Source organism: Panthera uncia, chromosome A2, assembly GCF_023721935.1.
Source record: "Panthera uncia isolate 11264 chromosome A2, Puncia_PCG_1.0, whole genome shotgun sequence".
In the NCBI taxonomy this organism is placed as follows: domain Eukaryota; kingdom Metazoa; phylum Chordata; class Mammalia; order Carnivora; family Felidae; genus Panthera; species Panthera uncia.
Genome location: NC_064816.1, coordinates 52,994,115 through 53,009,981, shown reverse-complemented (window position 1 = coordinate 53,009,981; position 15,867 = coordinate 52,994,115). Strand labels below are relative to the sequence as shown.

General features: G+C 50.3%; 1 protein-coding gene across 8 annotated transcripts in view; it reads left to right on the top strand.

Annotated features, from left to right (window-relative positions):
• CA2H3orf20 (chromosome A2 C3orf20 homolog) overlaps positions 1–12,965 on the top strand; it is a 95,043-nt gene extending 82,078 nt beyond the window's left edge. For 7 of the 8 annotated variants that reach the window (XM_049641048.1, XM_049641051.1, XM_049641050.1 and 4 more), the window contains 5 exons: positions 1,372–1,675; positions 4,220–4,327; positions 5,660–5,802; positions 11,986–12,117; positions 12,740–12,965. In XM_049641048.1, the coding sequence (XP_049497005.1) occupies positions 1,372–1,675; positions 4,220–4,327; positions 5,660–5,802; positions 11,986–12,117; positions 12,740–12,836 (784 nt within the window). In that variant the 3' untranslated portion in view covers positions 12,837–12,965. Of the gene's footprint in view, positions 1–1,371; positions 1,676–4,188; positions 4,328–5,659; positions 5,803–11,985; positions 12,118–12,739 lie in introns of those variants that run through there. The other variant, XM_049641056.1, reaches the window with a different exon arrangement.
• The last annotated feature ends 2,902 nt before the right edge of the window (positions 12,966–15,867 follow it).

Sequence of the window (15,867 nt, the reverse complement as noted above, 5' to 3'; positions counted from 1 at the left end):
GTATTATACTGTGGTAATTCTAGAAATCAAAATTCCTCCCTTTCCATGGTTTGTTTTTGCTACTCATAGTTTGTAGTTGTTTGTTTAGAGACTTTTCTAGACTACTTTTATAAAGACTATATTCTTTGTCATGTGTGATCATAAGGTCTCTGGTTAGCTTAGTAGTCAGCTAGAAAAATTTGACAAACTTCCTTAAATACCTAGAGCCAAAACAACAACAACAACAACGACAACGACAACAAAAACAGTGACAACAATCCTCCTATCATTGCAGATTAACTATATTGATGTACACTCCTTTAGTGCTTTTAGCCAGGCTCTTTACATCTCTACTTTGTCCTTCACTTCCCACTTGTGTGGAGCCCAAAGATCTTCCAGGGGTGAAAATCTAGGATGTTTTCAGGCTTTTTCTAAACATGGTTCCAACCCTGGGCATGCATGTGTCCCTTTAGATTCCCTAGTGTATGTGGAACCTTCCAAAGTCTTTATTCCCTCATGAATTTTTTCCCCAGCCTCTTATTCCCAAGCTTTTTGGTTTGTGTACTGTGTGCCTGTGTGTTATACCTTGCACCAGGAGGTTGTGTCTGATATATTTCCTTCTAAATACTTTGAGAGATGCTGTCCAGGAGAAAATTCCAAGGTGGGAAATACAAAGGCAAGCCATTAGCCAATCCTTCAGGGAACCTCCAGACACATCAAACCACACAACCACAGTTCCTTGAGAGCAAAGTTCATATTACCATCTCTGGTATCAGCAAACCACACCAGGAACATGGGCTGCCATCCCCATGGATGCCACCAAGCTGGGGAGTGGAGGATAGTAAATGAGTAAGTTAAAACACCACAATACTCTCTTATCAAAATATAGCAGTTTCTATATATTCCACTTTCCTCCACTGGAGGATTTCAGAAAGTAGTGACATAACGTGACTTAGGTTCTAACAGGAGCCAGGATTCCCCAGTCTGGTGTGTGCAGAATAGATTGAAGAGGGGTCAGAGGAGAAGGAAGAGCACCATTAGGAGGCTCTTGCAGTCATCCAGGCAAGAAATGATGGCAGCTTGTGCTGTGTCAGTAGGAGTAGGAGGGCAGGAAAGTGGATGGATTCTAGATCGTTCTTGAATGTAGAGCAGACAGGCTTACTGATGGGTTGGATGGGGTGTGGGTGTCAGAGAAAGAAGAGGGTTCAGGATGACTCCAAAGTTTTTGTTGGATGGGTGAAGGAGTCACAAGTTTTGCACCTGAGGAAACTGAGGAACACAGAGGTTAGGGACACACACACCATCCAAGGTGGTGCTGCACCAACAGGTGCTAGTGGGGCAAGGACCCGAGCCCTGCCCACTGAGCACTGGCCCACTTGTTTCTCATTGTAGGGGGAAGGCCCAAGAGGTGCGCAGCCCCACCAGGTGGGCAGCCTCGCCCTCTGACTGCCCACTGGTGCTGCGGAAGCTCATTCACAAGGAAGACATTAGGGCTGGCTGCAAGTGCCTGGTGAAGGCACCCCTGGTAACCGATGTGGAGCTGGAGCGCTTCCTGTCTGCGCCCCGTGACCCCAGCCAGGTACTGGTGTTCGGGATAGTCTCAAGCCAGAACCCCACCAGTACCGCACAGCTCCAGTGGATGCTGGACACACTCTACAGCCACCGGCAGCAGGGCCGTGCCTCACCCTGCATCCAGGTTGGTCTTGGGCCCAGCTGAGGAGGCCCCAGGGTCCAGGCATCAGGAACCTGGGGGGAGGACCTCCCACAGGAGGCTAGGACTGGCTGAGCATCTGGCTGAGAGGCTGTCCTTCGACCTCAGCACATAGGCCTTCTTTTACTTCCTTTTCTCCTCCAGGCCTTTGTACACACTCTTCCACACACTGTCTGCCACATTTTGCCCCCTCTACTCTCTCTCTGACTCATCCTCCTGTCCTGAGATGAAAGTCACCACATTTATGTGGGTGCTTTCTCTGCATTCAAGATTTTTCCTGCCATTTTCATCCAGGGCACTGACCATAGCTGTGGTTATATATTGGTATGTAAGTACTTAGAGCAGAGATGGGCTCACCACTGGGTACCCAGGGCTCAAGAATATTCACAGACTGTAGCCAAGTACCTACTGTGCACGGGCCCTGTGCCAGGCCCCAGGGAGGCTCCCAGCATGGTGGGGAGCACATATAGCACTCCTGAGCAGGGCCATGAAAGGCCAGTTCCAATTTGCAGGAGCTGGGAGCAGGCCCTGTCACCTCCAGAGATCAGGGAGAGTCTCCCAGGATGAGACGGTTTGGGCAGGTGGGTGAATGTTCCCGGAAGAAACAGGGAAAGGGGTGCTTGAGGTCCTATTCAAGGGTCTGTTAGTCAGGGGTACATGGAACCACCTTCTCCCCATCCTGGCTGCAGGGTCCTTCCTGAGTCTCATCATCATCCTCAGTCAGTAGCCATCTCTGGCAGGGTTAGCACAGTTCAAGGGTGGCCCCATCCCCACCCCCACTGGAGCAGAGGATGTCACGTGAGCACATGAGCTTCATATTCATCTAGTAACTTCCTTTAAATCCTCTTGGCCCCATGCCCTCTCTGGTCCGCTGTCTGCCCTTTCTCCCTTTACTGCAGACACAAAGTCTAAGTTTTTGTGTTTGTCCTGGGGATACCTTCTCCAGCTTTGCTCCCAGGGGTGCAGCCTCCTGACCCCATGAGCCTACCCAGGTAGTGCCAGGAGCTTGGCATTGGAACCAGTCTGATCAGACACCAGAAGGCTTTTTACTAGTCACATACATCAAAGCCATGTATGTTTCCTGGAGTCAACCCCAATTTACATAGATTTAGTGAAAACTTACTGAGTTCCTGCCCTGCACTGATCCATGCATAGACAGATATGATCCCTGCCCCCATAGGACCTTAGAGGTGACATTTATTTACCTTGGGGCTATTAATGGTTTATTAATAATTATTCGTAAATGTAGGATGCATGGCGGTCCAGCCCAGCTGCGAGAACTGCGAATGGGGACCGGGCCTGACCTGAGGTGGTTGAGGCCAATGGAGGAGTAGATAGTGGGTTTTGAGGGGCGCAGAGGACAATTCTGGAAGGAGGTGTCAAATATCACAGTGACTCTGATTCCACCATTCCAGTGTGTTTGGTTAAGGTAGAAATGTTCCCTAACGTCTTGCTCTGAAAGCTAAAATACCAGATACAGCTCTGGGTTTCACTTTTTTTTATGCTTATTTATTTTTGAAACAAAGAGCAAGAGTGAGCAGGGGAGGGGCAAAGAGAGGGGGTTGGACAGAGGATCTGAAGCAAGCACTGTCCTGAGAGTGGAGACCCTGAAGCAGGGCTCAAAGTCACAAACTGTGAGATCATAAGCTCAGCTGAAGTCAGATGCCCAACCAACTGAGCCACCCAAGCACCCCTGGGTTTCAAATTTTAAATAGAAACATCAGGGGTGCCTGGGGGCTCAGTCAGTTAAGTGTCTGTCTCTTGATTTCAGCTCAGGTCATGGTCTCACAGTCCTGAGATTGAGCCCTGCATCAGGCTCTATGCTGGCTGTGGAGCCTGCTTGAGATTCTCTCTCTTCCTCTCTCTCTCTGCTCCTCCCCTGCTTGTGCACACTTACTTCCCCTCTCTCTCCAGAAAAAAATAAATTGAAATGTCAGGTAGGACAGTTAGAGGCACCTGAAATAAAAGGCAGATCAAACCAGAGAACATCATACATTAGCCATATTAATGGGTTCATAGCATCCAGAAAGGAGGGGAAAGAGACGAGCTTTACTTTGGATTGCCCAGGTCCCACCTTGAGATGTAGGTTTGATTCAGGTCCTGGCACTGACAGGGGGTTGTCCAGAGGGGCAGGGGGCAGAGGGTGGAGGAATCCTGAAAATAGGTACACCCAGGAACACAGTATACCTCCAAATCTCCCACAGGGCTTCTCCCAGGCAAAGGGAACAGTCAAGTCCTGCAGACCCTAGAGTGTGGGGCTAGTGGCTGTCAAGTGGTGGGGCACAGTCATCTCCATGACAGCTTTCACAAGCAGAAGGCCCTAGATGAACCCAGATGCCTAGATGGCATCCTTTGGCAATGGTCATGGTAGGTGTGCTTGTGGAGGCTGAACAGCCTGTTGAACAGGAGTTGGGAGGGGATGTTGAGGGGCTCCAGGATTCCATGGGAACTTGGCCTGGCTAAGAATTCTGGAATCTGAGTGCGTCCTCTTGGCATAGGATTGATGGGCACTTATTTCTCTGTTGGAAGTGCCGGCATGACCCCTACCGCCTGCTACGGTATGACCTGGACAGTGCCCTGCAGAAGAACCCACCACTGCTGGTGAAGAAGTATGCTGTGGTGCAGGGGATGGTTCTGGTGAGCTGGGGCCCGGCGGGGGGCTCACCACCAACTACTGCCAACCTAGTCCCCCATAGCCCCTACCCTTGTGGAATCACAAATATGGGAGGGGAAAGGAGAGAGGGTCTGTGGGCTCTGAGGCAGAAGGCCTGACTGAGAGTCACCCATCACAGAGAACCAGGGCTGCAGCCCAGTCTCCCGTTTGCAGCCTGACCCCATGCATCCCTCATCCCAGAAGACTCAAGGGAGCGAGGGACACCTAACCTGGAGAACCAAATTCTCTTTGTCTGTTTTTAAATAACTTTTTACTAAAACCAGAGCATTGTAAAAATATATGTATATTTATTGAAAAAATTTAGAAAATAATTGCTTCCCTGTATTACCCAGATTGTCTCATTTGTTCACACAATGAGGACGTACTGGGCAGCTGCTGGATCCAGCACTATTGGAAGCCCTGGGGCGTGCCCATGCTAACATTTTGGCCCCTGGATTTTTCTGATTTGGGGGTCCTGCTTTTTTTAAATGTTTTTTAAATTTTTTATTTTGAAGAGGGAGAGAGAAGAAGTGGGGTGGGGCAGAGAGAGAGGGAGAGAGAGAATCCCAAGCAGACTCCTCACTGCCAGCATAGAGCCTGATGCAGGGCTCGATCTCATGAACTGTGAGATCATAACCTGAATTGAAAACAAGAGCCCAGTGCTTAACTGACTGAGCCAGCCAGGTGCCTCTGGAGTCTTGCTTTTTTAATTGTAATTTTTTAATCACTGCATGAGAATCTGTCATTTGATTTCTCTACCTGTGATCCTTTTGTTGGACATTTACATTATCTCCTTTTTGTTTGGGCAGTGGGCCATGACAAATAGCACTCTAATGGATATCCTTGCACAGAAATCTTTGGACAGGTGTCTACTTGCTGGAGACTGACATGTAGAGAGTGGGGGTTCAGAGAGCCATAGGACAAGATCCCTACCCTCAAGAGCTCCCATCCCATGGGGCCAGCTGATCAATGCATATGGATAAGTGGGCCAGCCAGCTGTAGGAGGGTGGAGTGGGTCCCTCTGAGTAGGAAGAAACCCTTCAGGCCCCAGGGCTCTGGAGCCCTTGTGTGTGAGGTGACCTCTGAGCAGGTGGGCCAGCAGAGGGCAAAGGCTGGGATGGTGGGGCTGCCCTCTGACTTGGGAGACCTTGATGGGGAACAGGCTCAGCCACACCTCACTGGGCGACTTGGGGAGGGTAATACCCTTTGCCCGAAACCATCAAAGAAAGGCCTGAATTCTGGCACAGGCTCTGAGGCCCATGGCACCATCCTGAGATTCAGTGCCCTCCTGCTGTTTCCTTCCTATGTGTTGACAGATGTTTGCTGGGGGAAAACTCCTTTTTGGAGGCTGCATTTTGAATGGATATGGCTATAGCAGGCAGAATCTGCTGAAACAGATCTTCCAGGCTCGACAAGACTGCAAGATGGGCTACTTCCTGCCAGACAACTACAAATTTAGGTAAAACAGGAAAAACTTGGGGTGCAGGGCAAGCACAGGGTGGGAGGAGACCTCGCTATGGAAGGGACACTATTGGGGACAGAAGCTGGCAGCAAAACAGACAACTTCACAGGTGGCAAGGGGGAATGAGGCCGTGCTGTTGGGACACAGGTCAGGGGAAAGTGCCCTCTTGGAGAAAGAGGGACACAGGATGATTTGCACAGTGCCAATTTCTGTGGGGGAAAATAATGGAGACAGGTTTGGGTGGGGGTCCTAGTGACATCCTGCCTTTTGCCCTACGACACCCTACCCCATCCTGTGTGCGATCCCAGTCCTGCTTCTCTGTTTACCAGCAGGGCCATGTAGTCAAGGGTCCCTCATGAGGTGAGTTCAGTCCCTTGTAAAGGGAATGGGGTGGTGCTGGCTTAAGGCTGCCTCTTGGCCACAGAGCGTAGGCTTTTCAACCAGGTGACATCCATCTGTGGAGTGACTCCTAGGCCCAGCTTGGGTGAGATGAGCATAGGTAGGTCTCTTGGTTCCAGAAGCATGCAGCCTGGTCCAGGGAAGGAGCATGGGGTTTATGACATTGCTGGAGGCTGTGTTAAGAGCTGGCAGTGGGTTCTGGAATGCCTGTGAAAATTCAGTGAAAAATTTACTGGGTCAGGAGTTCCAAGAGGAAGAGAAAGCCTCAATTCTGCTCTTTATAAGCTGGGGAACCATTAGCCTCCCTAATCCTCATTATCCTCACCTTTAAAATGAGGGTGATAATTCCCACCTCCCGGGGTTGTTGTGAGGATGTAATGAAGGCGTGTTTGCTGAAGTGCCATATAAACCAGAAAGTGATGAGCAAACACATAAAAAGCATCCGCCTGCCTAGCACGTGGGCTTGCCTTTGTGTCCCTACCGCATGGAGTCGGGACAGCAACCCCACCCCACTCCCACCAAGCCTCTCCGCTTTCTAGGAGTCCTGACGCCAATTTCTCCCCAGTGCACTGAGTTGGGGCCATGTCAGGGTGTCTGCCTGACCCTATAGAGGTTCCTCTAGGAGGATCTGGTAGAGGTCAGGCCCTGACCGCAGCATCCTGGACAGCTTAGTAGAGAAGGCAGGATCCCGAGGAGCCTGTGGACATCAGGAAGGCAGATGCTGGCAGGTGCAGAGAGGAAAGTCACTGAGACCCCAAGGCCTGAGACTCAAGGAGGGCTTGGAGGTTATTCAAGACCAGCTCAATGACAGTTCCAGGGAGAAAGGGAAACGGAGGCTCTGGGTCTGCTTGGGCTCAAGAAAGAAATACACCAAAGACAGAAGGGGGTTGGGGAGGACGCTATCCAGAAGGCCCACACTGAAGATGAACTGAGACCACTGGAAGATGCCAGAGACAGCAAGCAAAGGCATTTTCAGAAGCATTTAACAGATGGGGTGCTTAGGGGTATGGTGGATGGGGACGCCAAAAACTAGTTACAAAAAGATGTAGCTCTTATTTGACTTCCACTGTCCCTCAAAGGACCACTTACTTTCTCTCTGCCTCAGCTTCTTTGCCTGCAAAGCAAGAACAAGCATAGTTTCCACTGTACGGGGTTGTGAGAATTAGATGAGCCAGTGTGTGTGAAGTTCTGGTACATCACTAACATTTATTGAGAGGTTACAAATTATAGCTGTTAGTGCTGTCATTATTACTAAAATGAATTCCAGGTTCTTAATTTGTTATGTGCACGGGTTCTAAAAGGACTTAATACTTACAATGGTTTTCAATAATTTTTTGAGGAATGATGGAGAAAGAATCAACAAACCACACACACACACACACACACACACACACACAGAGTCTAGGTTTTTGGAAGTGGAAAGGGGAGGATTCCGGAGACTATAAACCAGTAGAACTCCTCTTAATTCCAGAATGGCCTATTAGGTTGGCAGTTTGAAAGCACTTAGAGAAAAAAGAGTGGAATTCTACAAGAAAATGTTGCCATAACAACAGTTCCTTTATCTCTATCTGTGGAACAAACCACCTCAAGTTTAGTGGTGTAAAACCACACAACCGTTGTTTATTACCATCTCTGGCAGTTTGGGGGCCAACCGGGTTCAGCTAGGTAGTGCTTGCTTAGGGTCTCTCATGTGGTTGCAATCAGAAGTTGACGGGCTGGAGTCATCCCAAAGTCTTGCTCACTCAAGTCAGGTGGTCCGTGCAGGCTTTCAGCCACGACAATTACACATGGCTTCTCCATGTGGCCCTGACCTCCTCAGATATGGCAGCTGGGTTCCAAAAGCGAGCATCCTGAGACACAGCCAGGTGGGGACTGGGTTGCCTTATATGGCTTGGCCTCATAAGTCATGTATGTCATCACCGTCCACTCCATGTGAGTCCCTAGGGCCGGCCCACATTCACAGGAGGGAAATGACACTACACCTCTTGACGGGAGGAATGTCAAAGAAATTTGGGACACGTTCTAAAGCCACCCGCTGGCCTGATTCCTCTTCCAGCAGGGTAACTAAAATAGTAGTGAGACAAGCTGCCGGCCTAGAATACCTAACTTCAAGGAAGACACTGGGTGAGATCTCTTGATGTCCTCGTGAACTAGATGGATAGACGGGGCTCAGGCAGCTGCTTGCTCGGCCACACCCAGTAAGTGGTGGTGGGTCTAAAGGGCAGACCTCTGTGTTTGGCCTGTCCACTTTTTCCCTAAATATGCAACTTAGATGTGTTCATGGAAGCCTGACTGATCATTTGTGCCCTAGATGGGGAGAGATGACAGAGTAGGAGTTTGCAGTAGGCTCAGCCGTCAAGCAGGGGTTTGGGAAGAAAATGAACAAATGTTTACTTTTAGTCGTGGAAGGTTTATGGTCAGTGGATGTTGGAAGCCCCAGCGTGATAGTCTGTTATGCTGAAAAAAGTAACTTAGAAGTCAGAGCTATCGGCGCAGCCCAAGGGAGCCATAGGTCCTAGAGTGCTAGCATTTTCATTTCTGGGTCCTCTGTTCCAAGAGGGACACTAGCAGAGCTCTGGCAGGGGGGGTCCTCCCTGTCCCTTGGTGGGAGTCATTTCTTCCTTGCCGGAGTAGACTTTCAGCTGCTTGGTTTTATGCAGCTGTTGTGGGAGGATTCGCAGTGCGGAGGTGGGAGGGAGAAAATACAGGTGGGCAGAGTAAATGCAGGAGGGTGGGCAGAGCCGGAGCACAGATCCAGAAGGGCTGGGCTGCTTACCCGGCACTCAGAGAAGCCAGCCACAGAGACGGCCGTCCATCTGGGCTTGGGGTCTGTGAGGCCACCATGGAGAAGCAAGGGCTGTGAGCAGGGAGGGGAGCCGGGCTGCCCAGGGAGGCGGGGCCTCCCACTGAGGCCTTCCAAGCCCCAGCGGAGAATGGGGTGGGGCCCCTGCTAGTGAGTAGACTGGTTGTGAAGGAGCAGGAGGGTGGGGGCCAGGCCAGGCCAAGGACAACTGGCGGGGTAGGGGGAGATTCATGCAGGGCTGGAGAGACCACTCTGCCCGGAGGAGAAGGCAGTGTGTTGGGAAGGCTCTGTGTTAAGCTGTGCCAGCCCAGAGGACTGGGTGTCCTGTATCACATGGCCCACCTCCCTTCTGTCTGTGTCCTTTGCTCATGCTCACAGCCCGGCACATTGAACCCCCTTGGGAAACGTTCACTGATTGAAGACCTAGAGCTGATTTTATCCCAGGGAAGCAGAGGGCAGGTCGGACTGAGGAAGGGCCGGTTGACAGAGTATCCACTGATAACCGGCCCTCAAGGCCATCCGGCCGCCCCTCATATACCTCCAGTGGTGGGAGGCTCCTCTCCAGAAGCAGCTCCCGCTTTTAACCTGGCAGTCCTGCCATTCCTTCCATTTCTGAGCAACTCCTGCATGCCCGGCCTCGTGCTCGGCACTGGGGATTTGGAAGTGAATAAGACCTCAACCTGCTTTAGCTTGGCTGTTCCAAAGATGCAGAAACTGAAGAAAAAGAGCAAAGGGCACTAATCATCAGAGGACACAAGTCAAAACCACAGTGACACACGGCTTCACACCCGTCAGGATGGCTGCTGTCAGAGCACCAAAAATAGCAAGCTTTGGCGAGGATGTGGAGGAGCCTGAGGCCACATGCACTGCCGACGGGAATGCAAACTGGCATGGCGGCTTTGGAAAACAGTACGGAGGGGGTCCTCAGAAAGTTAGAATTATGGTGTAGCAGCTTCACTTCTGGGTAGGCACCTAAAAGAATTGAAGGTGGGCTTTCAAAGTCCATAGTGGCACTGTTGGTAATATCCAAGAAGCAGAAGCAACCCAAGTGCCCATCCGTGGATGGATGGAGAAAGAAAATGTGGTCTGTGCATGTACCGGAAAAGGAAGGAAATTCCGACACGCTACAACACGGATGAACGTTGAGGGCATTATGATCAGTGAAATAAACCAGGCACAAAAGGACAAATGCCACGTGATCCCACTTACATGAGGTCCCCAGAGCAGACAGAAAGTCGGAGGGTGGGTTCCAGGGCTGAGGGAGGGACAGTGGGGAGTTCGCGTTTAATGGGGACAGAGTTCCAGTTTGGGACGACGAAAAGGTTCTGGAGATGGATGGTGGGGACGGCTGCACAACAGTGTGAATGTACTTAATGCCACTAAAGTGTGTACAAAAAAAATGGATAAAGTTTATGTTATGAACTTTTAACCACAGTTTAGAAGTGGGGGGTGGGGGGAAATGCTCTGTGGGTGCTTTGCAGCTGAGGGGGCAGGGAGAAAAAGGGGCTGTTTTCCCCAGTTAATGAGCTCCCAGGGCAAAGGCTGCTTCGTCTCCAAAGCCCACCCCGCCTGCTCTGGTAACCAGGTCCATTCTCCATGAGCCCGGGGCCAGATGGAGGAGACAGACTCCCCAGGTGTCAGTACGTGTCATTTGCCAACACGGCCCCAGGCCTGGTGGAGGGTCTCACTTAGGGACACCGCTGATGCTCCCGCCACTGATGCTCCCGCCATCCTGGTCACACTGACTCTCTCATCATGTAACCTGCTATTGGCAGCTGTCACGTAGGAGTCCTTTTCCGGTGCCTCACTGGGCTGGACTCCCATTGCTCCATTTACCTATGTTTTGAGTTCCTAACAAATGCTGAGCCATGACCCACCCTGGGGGACAGGGGTGGGTCGGGTGCGGGACAAGGGCACTCGGCTCAGGAAGCCTCAGGAGACCCACTCCCAGAATCTGCTTTCTTGCCACCTCTGCAGCCGGGACCAAAGGGGACGGAGGAGACAGCCCGGTCCACACCTTCCTTTTTTATTTTTCTGGGATTCTCAGAATGACAGAAGAGGCCCTTGTCTCCCCTCCGCTGCTCATCTCTTGTCGCCAAAACGCCCTGCCCTCAAGCAAGTCACATAGCAGGGGCTCAATTAATATGAAGAAATGGGGAGTAAAAGGGCCTGTTCCGTCTCTGTCCTCATTAGTTTCCCAAGACTGCTGTAACAGTGCTTCACACACTGAGTGGCTTAAACTGGAATGTATTATCTCATGGTTCTGGAGGCCAGAGATGGTGGTGTGGGCAGGCCATTCTCCTTCCACGGGCGCTAGGGAAGGAGTCGCTCAGGCTGGTCTCCTCGCTTCTGGTAATTCCTTAGCTTGAGGCAGCATTGTTACCCCAGACTTAGCATGGCGTTCTCCCTGTGTGTGTGCTTGTGTCCACACTGCCCCCTTTTTATAAGGACACCAGGTATTTTGAGTTAAAAGTCCACCCTACCCTGGTATGACTTCCTCTTAACTCATTGCCTCTGCAGTGACCCTATTTACAAGCAAGGCCACAATCTGAAGTACTAGGAATTTGGACTCCCCCTACATGTGGATTTGGGGAGGGGGACACAGCCCCTAACACTGTACACAAGGACTTATTTCCTGGGCCTCCTGTGCTACCTCCCTCCCTTGCTCACTTTATGGAGCCCTCCTGCCCCACTGCACACCTTTCCAATGGTCAGTGCTGGGTGCACAGGTGTCGCTCGCACAGAGTTAGGGTGACTCCAGCCCTAAACAGAAGCCAGAGAAGCTGACCTCCGGTGAGTCTCTGTGTCCCCAGGGGTCAGACTCTCCCTTTACCCACCCTGGTGAGGGGCAGCCCTGTGTCCTTTTCTCTCTCGGAACCGGAACATTAAATGGCAGCACCAGGTGAGGGCTGCTTACTCGGCCCCCTCAGGCTGTGGCTCTGCTGAGCGTTGCCCTTCCTTCCCTGACTCCCCTGCAGCATTTCAACCTACATCCCGGGCCTGGAAGACCCTGACTCAGTCAAGAAAACAATACCAGAAGACATCCAAGGAAGCTTATCCTCACTGACCATGGTGGACCAGATGGAGGAGTCCTCCCCTGAAGCTGAGAAGTAGGTGCCCCCCACCCCACCCCGGCCCAGGGCTGAGGGGCCCTCCTGTGGTAAACAGAATGGGCGTGGCTCATAGCAGAGCCCCTGGCTCTGCTGCAGGCCACAGAGTCCATGTGGGGCTAAGTGGCCTTGGGCAAGTCACTTCCCCCTGGGCCTGGGTCATCTCTAACCATCCCTGACAGCTAGCCCATTTAATCAACACAATGTCCAGCTGGGCATTGCTCAGCTCCCCAGAGCTGCTGGCAGTGGTCTGGGTGGTGGCCATTGAGGCCTTTAGTGGTGAAATCCTACAGTCCAGGCCATCATCAGTCTGAGATGAGTGGAGACTGCCCACTGTCTCCCTGCAAGAAACTTCCTAGACCTTAACTTGGCCATGTTAACTGAAATGAATTATGTATTCTGCAAGAGCATGAAAAATCACACATTTCTTATGAAGATGGAAAAACAAAACTGTTACAGTTTTTGTTAGAAAGGTTACAGGTGCCACTGGGACCCCCCAGGTTGCAGCAACACCCAGAGAGCCTCAACAGTGCAAAGCAGAGGGCCAGGGCTCTGGGCCCCGTTCACACCAGTTCTCTCCACCCATTTCCCAGCATTTGCTTCTCTCTATTTTGGTTTTTAGAATGAAACAGCCTGAAGTGTTTCTGCATACTCTCAGCAAAGCCAAGAGAGGCAGTAAGAAGTCGGCCATCTGGAAAAAACAGTCCTCCAAGAAATGATGCTGCCCCCACAGCTACCCAGAGCTCTAAGCCTGGACACAGCTCCTCTCACATCCACCCCAGTCCTGCCTCCCAAGCCTCCCACCCCCTTTCTCTAAGCCCCTGCATAATAAATAAGCGTGCCTCCAGCATCTGGGTGAGGCTGTGAGATAGGCTGGCTCCTACGAGGCCCCCCACATACCTGTTCCAAGCTGAGTCCTTGGAAATGTGGTTCCTCTGACCCAGAGCTTCCTCTGTGACCAGTTAAACCAGCCAGAGAATCTCCCATTCCCAAGGAAACAGGTATCTCACTCTAAGGGGGCCAAGCCAAAGGATATATTAACCCTGGGGAGGTCTTGGACGGGACTGAATTGTGCCCTCCTACCTACCCTTCACTAGGTGGAAAAGGACTCTGCTTCTGGCCCAGATGGAAAAGAGGGTGAGAGAGAAAGAGGGAGGAGAAAGACAGAGAAGAGGAGCAACAGATGGGAGGAAAGGCAGGGGGAGAGATGGAGAGCCGCTGAGAAGGGGCAGGAAGAGGAATGTGGGAGGAGGAAACTAGGGAAGAGGGAGAATAAGGGGGCAGGTGGAATGAGAGGGAAAGGGGCATGGAATGGGATGGAAAAGATAGTGATGTCTATCTGTCCCAGACAGCCAGAGACCCTGTGCCCCGCCCTTCGTGTGTTAATGTCCCCATTTAGCCTAGCCTCACTGCTCTTTGATGGATTAGACACCCCTTCCCAGGCTGATAGGCCTGAAGAATCCTTGCCAGCATCACCGGCCCAGAGATAGCAGCCCTGTCTCCCCATCTCATGTGCTGACTACTCCTGGGTCATGGTCCCCAGCTCTAGGCCTGTTTGAGGCTCCTGAGAGCCCCTTCCTGGAGCAGGGCATAGACCCCAGAGGGTCTACCAGCTTCTCCAAACTCAGAAAAGACTTCAGACCCTGATCTGTGGGCAGTGTTTGGTGATGTGCTCTACACTTAGCTACTTGTGCCCCTTTTTAATAGATGCTTTTTTAAGCTGAGGTTTTTGAGGGTTAATGTTTATCCTTTGTATCATGCAAAGGCTTATTTTGAATGATACATTTATTCCCCTAGAAATGGATTTGAAATGGCATGCTGTGTTCTTAAGTCTGCATCTTTTGATAACTAAGGGCCTGATATTTGCTAGGTGTCTTGGGCACATAACTCTTCTCCCCTCTGTTCCCTCCCCCCCATTCTCCCCCCCACTCAAGCACAAGGGCACGCAAGGATTGGAAGGCAAGGGGAAGCAAGTTCCACCTCTGTCCTGGCTTGCAGGCACCCTTATCCCCTCAGGCAGGATTCTGGTAAAGGTGAGAATGCAGACACCGGCCCTCCTACCTTCCTCCCGGAATTGGACCTTTGGGCCTGCATGCTAAGTTGGACACTTCACTAGCTGCAAGCACAGGTGAGCACAGAACTGTCCCTAAAGGACAGGCCCCAGCCCAACTCAGGATGCTCGCCACACTGAAAAGGGGCTCAAAATGAGCATACTTGAGCAGCAACATTTCCCACTGGTGGAATAGGGCCCAGTGGAATGTCCAGTGCTACAGAATCAAACTGTCCCTTGAGGACTAGAATGTCCCTTCACCATAGAAATACCAGGAGAGGGGGATCAGGTTCCACCAACAATGCCTCCAAAAAACCAGGTGTGATGGGAAGGTGTGACATTATCTGAGAGAGTCAAACTCTTGTCTGACTAGAATAGCTAGACTTTTCCTTCAAGTTCCCTCCTGTCATCTTTTTCCTTGGATTAGTGAGGTCCAAGGCTTTTTAAAGCAAAAAAAGCTCTAAATGACTCAGGTGGATACTCCAGAGATGACAAACATATGACATACATGTTACTGCTGTTTACCCCAGGTCTTTGCAGGCATCATTAATTAATCACAACACTTTGAACTCAAGTGATGCTTCGGAATCCATCTTTAGCACAAAAGTCCAGGCAGCCACTACCAACTAACTCCCCATATTTGCCTTCTGTGGACTTCTGTCCTCTACCAGGGCCTCAGCTTTTAGAAAGACTTCTTGGGGGAAGTAGAAGTGGAATAAGAGCCAGAGCCTAGGGTAGGTAGCAGAGTCCTTGGCACTGAATCCATTCTTTCTCCTCTATCCCACCACTTTCCATGGAGGTGGACCCAGGGCACCTCCTTCTTCCAGGAAGAAGGAACCAGGAGGGCAGGAAGACAAAGATCAGACTTCCATTTCCAACAATAGTATGGATTAAATGGCCTGTAAAAAGTCACACTGCAAAATATGTTGAATAACATAAACCCTTTTAATTGCATATTGGAGCACACGAGATAGTAAGGACAATCCATAGGTGCTGAAAAAAGGACTCAGGAAACCAAGTGGTAAGCAAGCACTAAAACCACAGCTGTCCTGAGGCTGTTTTGTTAATCCCAGTGACCCAGAACCAGAGCTTTAATGGTTCTAGGGACACACGAGACAAAGCCTTGGGCCTGAACAAGATATCAAGTTTTGTTTGTTTGTTTTTACTTTATTTTTTTATTTTACATCCAAGTTAGTTAGCATATAGTGTGACAGTGATTTCAGGAGTAGATTCCTTAGTGCCCCTTACCCATTTGGCCCATCCCCCCTCTCACGACCCCTCCAGCAACCCTGTGTTTGTTCTCTATATTTAAGAGTCTCTTATGTTTTGTCTTCCTCCCTGTTTTTGTACTCTTTTTGCTTCCCTTCCCCTGTGTTCATCTGTTTTGTCTCGTAAAGTCCTCATATGAGTGAAGTCATATGATTTTTGTCTTTCTCTGACTGACTAATTTCACTTAGCATAATACCCTCCAGTTCCATCCACATAGTTGCAAATGGCAAGATTTCATTCTTTTTGATTGCCAAGTAATACTCCATGATATATATATATCATGTATATGTGTATATACATGATATATAGATATATATATATATATCATGTATATGTGTATATACATGATATATATATATATATCATGTATATGTGTATATACATGATATATATATATATATCATGTATATGTGTATATACATGATATATAT